This window comes from Podarcis raffonei, chromosome 11 (assembly GCF_027172205.1).
Source record: "Podarcis raffonei isolate rPodRaf1 chromosome 11, rPodRaf1.pri, whole genome shotgun sequence".
In the NCBI taxonomy this organism is placed as follows: Eukaryota; Metazoa; Chordata; class Lepidosauria; order Squamata; family Lacertidae; genus Podarcis; species Podarcis raffonei.
In genome coordinates, this window is record NC_070612.1 from 16,624,226 (window position 1) to 16,636,264 (window position 12,039).

Here is a 12,039-nt window from a genome sequence, read left to right on the forward strand (position 1 = left end):
TGAGAAGGAGTGTAATGATCTCTGGCAGGCAAACAAGCCTCAATAAGAATTAATGACTCTCCAGCAATTTTATGTATGTTTATTTACAAAAAGACACATCCAGAACCTGGCTTCTCACCTGCTCGCATTTATGTTTGTTGGTCTGTCTGAAGTTTCGCCCTTCCCACAGCAGGAAGGACACCAGACTCCCACCTTTCCCCTCTTGCCCTTCTGTTGCCTTCTGATTTTATCAAAACACCTAGAATGGGGACTGAGAGGCTGACCTCCCTCCTACTCCCCACTGACTTGACACAGACTCAAACCTCTGCTTATCTGCTGGTTGCCTAGCAATGCTCTGGCTGCCTTCCAACTCCTCCTCCTCTTGAGAGTTAATAGAGTCTTCCCTGTGAAGTGGGCTCAAGCTGCCCTGTCTCAATTCTGACAGCCAGTTCTCATATGCAGAGTCGGACCCTTGTTCATTTAGTTCAATCTCTGAGTCTAACTCATCCCTTGCGCTCTGGGAGGCCATGTTCCTGACATTGAGGTGCTCAAGACAGAGGAAGGAAACAGGGAGGAAAAGGTCATGTGATCCTACCTGGACCCTGAGATCATATCAGACATCCCCACTCCATCAATGAAGTACACCCTGGAAAGCTAAGCACTTTCAGAACTGTGTAAATGCATAGGGCATGAACCACTCAAGTGTGAACGCAGTGCCTGCATGCAGATTAAGAGCTATCTCCCACCTTGACTCACCAGCAGACTGCTGAGCCATTAAGTGGGGATCATAGGGTCTGTGCACTCCAAGCCTTCCGTCTCACCAAGAAACCAGGAGATTTGAATTTCAAGGTTGAGCAACCTACTGTATACTGAGTGAAGAGACAAGAGAGGACTGTGCAGGGGCAGAGGGTGAGGATAGAGAAAAAATTTAACCTGCAAGTGATGCTGGTGAATTTTCTGCCTTTGAATTCATTTGTGTAACAGACCTCCCTTGCTAGATAATCTGGGACATTTAAGAGGCCTGAGATTCACAAGTTTCATTGTTCGGTTTTACACATCCCCATCATTAACAAAAACAAACAAACCACAAATATAACTTCTGCTGGCTTCCAGCTCTATACTTGAACTCTTCATTCACTTCCCCATTAAAAAAGAAATTGCATAATGGTTATAGACACCATAATATGGAATGAACCAGAAAACCCAGAATTTTGACACTTTGCCTTACCTAAGCACTCGGCAAAGGGCATGTTGTTGCTCTTCCTACATTGTGTAGGCCTAGTAGTAATTTGTGTAGACAACTCATTTTTGATGGAGGGTAGGTTTGAATCACACCAATATGAATCAGCCCACTTAACACATGAAGAATGCTTCTTGGTGATAATAACTTCTTTTTTAATAGTTTGTGTAAACTACTCATTTTCGCACACAAAGGTGACTGTAGCTTTGTGATTTTCCCTTCTTCAATGACAGAGTGCCTGCATTTGAATAAATGACCTCAAATACAGGAGCATAATAGCCTAACGGCACAGACAATATCTAGTGTGTTGAACTGTGCATACCACTCTTCGACTTTCCCCAGCCAAGTTTTTAAGGTTGTGGCTGAGTTTTGTGCTATGAATTCAAGCATGGTAGGATGGGAGGGGGAGCAGAAAACAGAATAGCCTCTAGCTCAGCCTTTCTCAACCTGTGGGTCCCCAGATGTTGTTGAACTACAACTCCCATCACCCCTAGCTAGCAAGGCCAGAGCTCAGGGATGATGGGAGTTGTAGTCCAACAACATCTGGGGACCCACAGGTTGAGAACCGCTGCCTAGCTTAAACCAGACCACAAATATGCTGGAACAGAGCTCCAAACTCTCCAAAAATGCACCACACCATGGATGGTGCCACAGATGACTGCAGGAATGCTTCTGCCATCCTTATTATGGGAAGCAATTGGTATGCCTCTTCGATCCTTCTGCTCTGTCTTCCTTTGATAGAGTGACAGAGGATGGCCACATGTCCTACTTAAAGTCTGGTTTAACAGGGGTCGCCAAACTTTTGGGACCCACGGGTGTACTTGGAATTATATTATTTAATTACTCTTGATTTGTTGTACTTATCTCATGGAATCTCAGAGAGTTGGAAGGGAGCCTGAGGATCATGCAGGAATATGCAACTGTCCCTTACGGGGATCAAACCTGCAACCTTGACGTTGTCAGCATCATGCTCTAACCAACTGAGGTATCTCAGCTTTTTCTCCGAGGAGCTCAAAGTGGCATTTATCCCTTCAGGGATAATTTATGGTGCAGGAGGGAAAGGCTGGTGCACACACTCTACATTCACACACCCATTGTGGTCTCAGTCTGGCTCACTCTCTGGGGATCCTATCTAAAAAGAGAGAGATTGCTGTGTGGAGCACACATTTAACACAATTCAATATTTCTTAATCGGTAGGCATATTTGTGCCACTTGGGCATTTAGCTTTCAAGTAACTGACTCAATTTCTCATATCATTTTCATGAGCAGGGGAGAAAGCAAACCACAGCCTAGCATATTCTAATGAAGTCACACAGGAGTTTTGGTTTAAAAAAAAATTATAATAATTTAGGTGACTTTTTGTGAATCTCATTTCCTATGCTTTAGCAATTCCGAAAATGTCCATTCAAAGCAGGCCCCAGTAACCACGAAAACTAGATAATTATCTCAGGAAATGCAAGATGAACTTTTCAGAATGTGAGCAAAAGGACATCAAAAGTCAATGGTTCATGAGGTGCCGAGCCCATTCTGCACAGAAAAACCTAGTGTTCCAGACATTGCCTTATGCATGCTTGTTATTGTTTATCTCCAGTTATTTTAGAAAAAGAAAGAATATCCTCTCATGCATGATCACCTCCTGTTTTTTTCTTTAGCTTGCATACAGACCTACCCCTTTCTTAAATCATTTCCAGGGAGAGGATTTGGGGCACATCAGGCATGCTAATTCAGTATGCTTGGAATTCCCTGAATTTTAATTCAGAATGTCTGGAACCCCACAGCAGGTGATTACGATTCTGTTGATATTTATCCAGAGCACAAACGGCAAAGCCCACAATGGTGTCATGCAGGGTTGGGGAACCTTTTTGGGATTGCCGACAGCCATTACTACAGTAGAAGGCATTGTTGGGTGGGGCCAGAACCGCATACAATCACACAACACCCCCTTGACATATGCACAGACACACAATCCCGGACACACGGGATTTCAGTAACTCCATGTGTGTGTCACAAAGTGCCGTAGAGTTTATCAAGCAACGACAGCTCTGAAATACCCTTTACTTGTTCAGATTGTGCAAAGGTGGGGAGGGAGGACTCAGTAACCTTGCAAAAAAAGAACCCCAACAGAAAACAGAAGTTCAATATGCACCTCAGCTGCAAGTGACTATCCAAAATTCTCAAACTTCAAAATGTGGTGGCATCCTGAAAATGGTATATATGCAACTGCAAGATGCATCAGAGCTTCTTACATATTTTCAAGGAACACATTTGATCCTCTTACAAAGGTAAGAGCTGCCTTTATTTGTTTTTCATTTATGGGGTAAAGGTAAAGGGATCCCTGACCATTAGGTCCAGTCGTGACCGACTCTGGGGTTGCGGCGCTCATTTCGCTTTATTGGCTGAGGGAGCCGGCGTACAGCTTCCGGGTCATGTGGCCAGCAGGACTAAGCCGCTTCTGGTGAACCAGAGCAACGCACAGAAACGCCGTTTACCTTCCCACTGGAGCGGTACCTATTTATCTACTTGCACTTTGACGTGCTTTCGAACTGCTAGGTTGGCAGGAGCAGGGACCGAGCAATGGGAGCTCACCCCGTCGTGGGGATTCGAACTTCTAACCTTCTGATCGTCAAGTCCTAGGCTCTGTGGTTTAACTCACAGTGCCACCCACATCCCACCTTTTTCATTTATATCCCACCTTTATTCCAAGGCGCTCAAGATGGCATACTTGGTTTTCCTTCTTCCCATTTGATCCTCACAACAACCTTGTGAGGTAGGTCAGGCTGAGAAACACTGGCTGGCCTTAAGTCACCTATGCTTTGCAGGGCATCAAAGCCCTTCCCCTTCTGCTGTTCCCCACCAATGAGCTCATGGGCAGGAGGGGACCCTGAGGGCCAATCTAACTGTGGTCCTGTTTGGCCTACAATCCAGGGGTACTGCATGCTTTGAAGTGCAGGAGCTTATTGTGACAGCTCCCGTAGCCAAGCCCTATACATGCACACCAAAGAGCAGCAGTAAGTAGCTTAATATCCAGTTTATTAGGATCAGCATGGCTGCAACCCTGTGCATAGTTTCCTGGGATTAAACTCCATTCAACTCAACAGCCCTTAGTTCTGACACAATAGGAACAACTTTTAGAAAATACTGAGCTTTAACGAAAGATTTTCAGCCAGTTAAAAAGCAACCTTTCACTTTGAATTAGAAATGTGAACAGCATTGCAATGAAGTTGGCTGGGAGTTTAAGAGGGAGATAGTAAAAGCACAACTTCAGGCAATACCAATGAGACGGAAACATGGAAGGTGCCTAAAGAAGCCAGGGTGGCTATCTAAAGAACTTTTAACTGAGTTAAGATTAAAAAAGGATGTGTACAAAAAATGGAAAAGGGGGGAAACCACCAAAGAGGAATTCAAACAAATAGCCAGCACGTGTAGACACAAAGTCAGAAAAGCTAAAGCACAGAATGAACTCAGGCTTGCTAGAGAGGTTAAAAGCAACAAAAAAGGCTTTTATGGGTATGTTCGTAGCAAAAGGAAGAACAAAGAAACAGTGGGGTCACTCAGAGGAGAAGATGGTGAAATGCAAACAGGGGACACAGAAAGGGCTGAACTCCTCAATGCCTTCTTTGCCTCAGTCTTCTCCAATAAAGAAAACAATGCCCGACCTGAAGAATTTGGAGCAAATGATTCAGCAGAGGAAACACAGCCCAGAATAACTAAGGAGATAGTACAAGAATACTTGGCTAGTCTAGATGTATTCAAGTCTCCAGGGCCAGATGAACTGCATCCAAGAGTATTAAAAGAACTGGCAGATGTGATCTCAGAACCACTGGCAGTCATCTTTGAGAATTCCTGGAAAACAGGCGAAGTCCCGGCAGACTGGAGGAGGGCAAATGTTGTCCCTATTTTCAAAAAGGGGAAAAGAGAGGACCCAAATAATTACCGCCCAGTCAGTCTGACATCAATACCAGGGAAGATTCTGGAGCAGATCATTAAGCAAACAGTCTGTGAGCACCTAGAAAGGAATGCTGTGATCACCAATAGTCAGCATGGATTTCTGAAAAATAAGTCATGTCAGACTAACCTGATCTCGTTTTTTGACAGAATTACAAGCCTGGTAGATGAAGGGAACGCAATGGATGTAGCCTTACCTTGATTTCAGCAAGGCATTTGACAAGGTGCCCCATGATATTCTTGTAAAGAAGCTGGTGAAATGCGGTCTTGACTATGCTACCACTCAGTGGATTTGTAACTGGCTGACTGACCGAACCCAAAGGGTGCTCATCAATGGTTCCTCTTCATCCTGGAGAAGAGTGACTAGTGGGGTGCCACAGGGTTCTGTCTTGGGCCCGGTCTTATTCAACATCTTTATCAACGACTTGGATGATGGACTCAAGGGCATCCTGATCAAATTTGCAGATGACACCAAACTGGGAGGGGTGGCTATTGTTCTTTTTTTCCCTTGTTGAATGTTTGTATTTTATGTATTGTGGTGTTTTATATTTTCACTGTGTTTTTATTGTTCTATTTTTCTATTGTTAAACTTAATAAAATATTATTTAAAAAATAATAATTAAAGGGCTAGTGTGAAGTGGGGACCTCATCAAAGAAAAGGAAAGCAGTATCTAGCCTTGCATAATTTCCCCCCACATTCTCTGACTTTTCATATGCTAATCTGTTACAAGCAAGCACAAAAGCCTTACTATCATCTCACTCACTTCCCACGGACTTTTAATTACCCTGATGTTCCTAGTCTCTAGTCCATTTGCCCCACTATACCACAGAATATGGGACAAAACCATAGGAAGAAACCTGTTGTACTTGGTGACTTTCTTTCAGCCACTCCTCATATCACTTCTGGTGCATTTTATATCTATATAAGGGATGGGACGACAACTTCCATAATTTCTGAACACTGGCCATTCTGGGCAGGGGCTGATGGGAACTGGAGTCCCTCCATCAGGAAGGCCACAGGGTCCCCAGTCCTGATCTACACTAACTAATCTAAAACCTCCTTAACTGTCAAAGTCGCATAAAACTGAACTCTGACTCCTCACAACTGTTGCCAAACTATCACCCCCAGGATTCTCTGAGGGAAACTATGACTGGTTTCAAAATAGTCCAGATTTTTAGAATATTTTTGCCGGATGCTTCATGAAACAGCCATGGGGACAAGTTTATCTCCAGATAAGATATTTGGGTTATTGAATGAAAAGGCATTAAAATAAAAAGATTTGAATGTGTACCATTCACTCCACAAGTCTGTTCCTCCTTCAGAAAGGTACCTCGTCGTTTCCTCAAAGCTTTCTGAAAGACATTTGCCTTGTAGACTATATGGGCATAAGGGCCTTCTCCTGACTGATATTTCTTCACCGGTTCAATGAAGTAATCTCCATCAGACAGCTGGAAGTATCCAGCCTAAAAAGGGAGAGAGAGAAAGAAAGAGAGAGAATACATAGAACCATTACATTACAGTATTTATTATCCACCCTTCGCTGAAAGCTCCCAGTGATGTGAAAATACAATACTGTCTTTTGCGAGTCTCTCTTGATTTTTCCACCTTTTGTTTCACAGAGGAAGGTGGGTGGGAATTTTGGCAACTAGACAGAGGAGAAAGCATAACCTGACCTTGTGGAGCAAACTTCACTTGGGTTAAAACAAAAAAAGTTGCCTAGCAACTGGCAAGAGTTTCTGAGGGTTGTGGCAACACGGCCACCTCTGCCCCAAAACACATAGTGTCATCAGTGAAAAAGGTGAGTAAGGAGGTGAGCCCCTGCTCAAGCCCCCACTTTTGGACAAAGAAGTTATTCTGTGAACAAAAAGGAACTTCCATCTTGGCTCTAGGTGGATTAGCAAGATTTCTGATGTTCACTCTTTGGGGCTGTACTCTCATATAAATATTGCACTTCATTGCAAATCTAAGTTGGGGTGTACCTGTGCGATAGTTTACCCTTTTAGCAAGGATATAACACATATTATTTTCCATATCCTTTATGGCTGGGGTAGCCAGTGTAATGAACTATCACTCCAATCACCCTTAACCATTCACCATGCTAGCTGGGGCTGATAGCAGATGTAGACCAAAAGATCTGTGCTAACCCCAATACATTATGGTGTATTAGTGCTGAGCTGCTTTATTAATCACCCTTTTGCTGCCTGAATCATTCACCATTCAGTCAAAATTTTGCACACCACCTACAAGAAGACGTATTTGGTGTGAAGGCAAAGTAAGAACAAAAGGTGGATTTGTTTTTTTTACAAAAATAGCAGCTTTTTGACGTCTGAAGCAATTCTAGCATACCACTAACAGATGTCAAGATGGACCAAATACACTGAACCAACAGCAGTTAAAACACCATGTGTGAACTGTTTCTTATGTCATTTATGTTGAATCATAACTAGCTTTACCTCCCTGCCCCTAGATTTTATCTCACGAATTTCACCTTTTTTACCCGTGTTTGCATGACTCTAAGATCTAAAAAACCAACAATTGCAGTTCTTCCAATCTTATCAACCATTCCTAGGCTAGGATGAGTCACAGCAATCGGCAAGACTCTCCTGTTCCAGGCCCATGTTGGACAGTTTTCTATAAAAACATCAGGGAAATCACTTTTCCACTAGTCTGTTGACATGCTACAGTCCCCCTCCCAACCCAATCCAACCCCAACCCTTGAATAAAGACATTAAGACGCAAAAGGGCAATTCAATTCTTCCTAAGCACATTAAAGTAATAAAAATGCATGACACAGCTTTCAAAATGCCAGCTGCTATTGTTGCCCTGATTGTCTAGAGTTCAGCTGGAGTTCTTTTCAGGGGGAGCTGGACTAGGCTGGGCTTGGGGGCAGTTCCACTCTCCCAGCATGCAGAACATCTCGCATTTTCATCCTGGCAAAAGTCACCCAGCTGCAGGGAGAAAATGTGCATCTAGCAAATCATCTGGTAAAGCAATGTGGGAAACTGTGTCGCAGAGCACATTAAAATGTGCAGATGCCAATTTACAAAGAATGACAATGATTTAAATGGAGATATTCTATATCTCACCATGGTGGGGAAGATTGCGACCAGCTGTGTGTGTGTCACTTCTAGCCTAGAGGCTAGAAGTGTGTGTCGGGCACAACGCCCGGACACGATGCTGTTGCATGGGGCATCCGGGCATCGCCTGGCAGCTTGGCTCCTGTGGCTGGTGGCGGCTCCTCCTCCTCTTCCTACCACTACCGCAAGCCAAGGGCTGCTTCCCCTCCGCGGCAGGAGGAAGAGGAGGAGCTACCACATTCCCAGCTCGTGCAACCGCAGTGAGCCACTGTGGCCACACTTCTGGAAGCACATTTCTGACGCCAGCTTCCTGAAGTACACTGGCACTGGCAGCCTAGCAGGTCTGCCGGCAGCTTGGCAGGCCTGGCACCAGTGGACTGGCAGGCATTGTAGCAGTGGCAACACAGGCTGCCCATCAATTTTAGGGGGGCTGAAGTCACCTCAATCCCTATGAGTTGCAGCCCCTGTCTGTGCGTGTATCTGGAACCACTGCAAGTGTTTCTTTGTCACTAAAGACTTAACTATGAGGCATGTGTCTTCCTTGGCTGGGGCAGGGGCAGGGGCAGGGTATCCCTATCCCTTGTGGCTGGTTTCCCCCACTTAAATGCTCCACCAGGTTATTACTGTCTTTCCCATTGTGCTCTGAAACCAGAAGCAAATCCATCTGGAGGGTAATGCGGGGGTTGGTTTGCAGAGGAGAATCAGCAGGCACAGAAAAGGTGAATTGCACTCAAAGATACTGCACCCTGTATTTGAACTATTCCTGCACACATGGGATTGTAAACATCTGTTTGCTAAGTTGTTCTACCCTGTGTTCAGCAGGAAAAAAACCACTTACCGTATATCCAGTGTTAGCAGCTACCTATCCTTTCCCTTTTTGTGTGCCAATTCCCTACCCCCACCTCCCCGGCTCACCAAAGTTGTTTGTACAATTTGTGCAGACACGTTCCCACTTCACCGAGGCATCCGTTGACTCTGCGCACAGTCCTTATGATGTATTCATTAGCTACTGTACTGTCCTCCAGGATCTCTACAGCCTGAAATGTGAGAGTTGGCATGGAACGGATGAGTGTTTTAATTATTTGCCTACTGAAGCATTTACTTAACCTGCTGCTTCAGGGCAGACTGTACTGCAGACATTTCCTTGACTTTATGAAACAACCATCACGTTGCATTTTTACAGGTTGTTATGACTCTGTACAACTTGTCCTCTATTTAAAAATTAAGAACCTCAGAACATAATAAAACTAAAAAAGGAAGAAGTTGCAGGTTTGATTGACATGGCAAGCTTGGCAGAATCCAAAACAGCAAGGGAAAAGGAGAAACAAAAACAACCACAGATTAATTTTTCAAGATTTTTTTTTGAAGTGAAAGAAGTATGCAAGTTACATCATCCAACATGGAGTTAATTCCCATATTTTCAGCTCAAAAGCAGCTGGAACTTCTGGGAGGCTACTGGGAAAGTGGACTCACCATCAATGTCTGGTCCAGCATTTCCCTTTTGCTGCTGCCAGTCTCCTCTTGAGGAGAGGTGGAGGAGCTGATAGTCAATCATCTAGGCTGCTAAGAAGAGCCCTCTCCTCTGAACTGTATTTTAAACAGGCAGCTGAGTCTCCATGGGGCCCAGTAAGACCAGCTGAAACCTTTGTAAACTTTCATTTTACTGTGGGCTTACTCATTTAAGCCTATAGATTATTTGTTGCAGTGTTCCATTATGTTCTGTGTTTTGCTTTTCAATAATAACCACTGGGTATAGCTCACCATGGGAAAGTGGTTTGTATCAAACACACAGTCGGGAGGTGCTTCTAGCTAGATCTTGGTGGGCAACCTTCTCCCCCCATCAAGGGTCATATTCCTTCAGGAATAATCAATCTGGGGGCTGCTTGCCAGTGATGGGTGGAGCCAGAGACAAAAGTGTCCTGGATTAATGCATCTAAACGATCAGATTATAATTTCATTTATCAAATTTATATCCCATCCTTCCTCCCCAAGGAGCCAAGGGTGGCAAGAATAAAGACACATACAGGCCCCAGCTCAGTTTTCACCATGTGTCAGGGTGGGAGTCAGGAGAAGGTCAGCAATAAATCACACTGCGTCAGGGAAGTTAACTCCCTCCTCTCCTGCTTCCACTTCTAATTCTGGTTCCTGGCTTCTCTCTGCCACACACACACCTTTCTTACTAAACCCTGTTTGTTACCTCTTCTGCTTCTGACATCTCCTCCCCCCATTTTCTCCCTCTTCTCCCTCTGACCGCTCATCATTGTCCCACCACCAATCCCCTGGTGCCTCCCTTCACTCCTCTGTATCCTGCCTGCCCATGACATCACGGCCATCTCAGATTAGAATCTCATTTGTTTGTTTGCTTTTATTTATTGAGGTATGGCTGTATTGCGATATCATAAAGTATCAATGCGGCTACACAAAATGAGGCCAGGGACCATGTGCAGTCCCCAGACTGCCCACCTGTGTCCTAGATCCAGCCTTGTTACTAGCTACTCAGGTGATGGATGTGCCATTCATCTCCTCATAGAAAGAAGCAGCCTTTGTTTTGCAATGATCACCTGTAGACTACTGCAGTGCATTGGGTGTGGGGCTGCCTTTGAAAACAGTTTGGAAACCTCAGTAAGACTTTCTGGGTTTCTTGAGGGGCCCAATCCACCTAAAGTTAAGTCCCACTGATTTCAACGGGAAAGCAAATGCTTAAGTCTCTTTAAGGACTTGACAGCACTTAAAGTTGGCAAAGTCAGGGCTACTGTCCTCTTCCCACCTCTAAGAATATTTATTTTCAAAAAAGGAAAAGGAAAACAACCAAAGTGCCCCATGATTCCATTTGTGTCCCTCTCTCTTACTTTTCCTTTGTGCATATGTACTGCTAATTAATATGTACAGAAGTATTTTAAATATAATTGAATTCTCATCCTAGCGGGGAAGATTGTATCTGCTGCCTAGATGTGAACTGCTGATCGGCAACTCCCAGCCCCTTGCTCTCCCTTCTTACAACTCTTTATCTTTAAACAGGACTGGGCAGCCCTTCAAACAGAGAACTGTCCTCTGTAAAGTAAGCCATTTTAGCCAGAGTGCCCAGTATGGCTGCAGGGTGGTTTCTGCTTCCTTCTACACTTGCTCGGTCTCAGTTGACATAACTGGTACACTCTTAAGGGATACAAATTTTTGGGCATTTAATTATATTTCTGCAAAGAAGCACCATTTGCATTTTCTGCCTCAGTTGCCAAAAAAATAGTCTTGGGTGACAAGTAAAGTTAGGGAGGAAGAAATATTTCTCTGTCGCTATCCATCATCCTGCCAGCCACAAATTTAATCGCTGGGCTTGTGAGAAAAGGGATTGTTTCTGAGTTTATGATTGCAGTTTGCTCCATTTCCCAGGTGCTGGAAAGAAACAGCTGCACAATCTGCTGCGCTTTCCATAAGAATGTTACGGGCACACTGACAGCACAAGGCTGGAGCTACATACAGCTTGCCTCTCCTGATTATCACCAAGGAGGAAAAAGGGAGGCGAGCCGGTATATGAAACCAATAACTTCACAAACTGCGGAGCCTGCTTTTGCCAGAAGGGCCAGCTGCAGAATTTGAGAAGCGATCACTCAGCATTAAAGGAAATACTGTACAGCACATTATGTTGTGCACGTTGTACCCTAACACTTAGGGCCATACTAGATGTGATGTTAATTGCATGAATGAAATTAATGAGCATGCTTTTTATTCTATAAATAGCAGCCAGGGAAGGCCTGGTCAGCCCTGGACTCATCGGCGGTGCGGAGGGGACTTGATGATAACC

General features: G+C 44.4%; 1 protein-coding gene across 2 annotated transcripts in view; it reads right to left on the minus strand.

Annotated features, from left to right (window-relative positions):
- ADAMTS12 (ADAM metallopeptidase with thrombospondin type 1 motif 12) overlaps nucleotides 1-12,039 on the minus strand; it is a 116,061-nt gene that overhangs the window by 77,731 nt on the left and 26,291 nt on the right. For both annotated transcript variants that reach the window (XM_053407892.1, XM_053407891.1), the window contains exon 3: nucleotides 6,458-6,629. In XM_053407892.1, coding sequence (XP_053263867.1) covers nucleotides 6,458-6,629 — 172 coding nt within the window. The remainder of the gene's footprint in view (nucleotides 1-6,457; nucleotides 6,630-12,039) is intronic.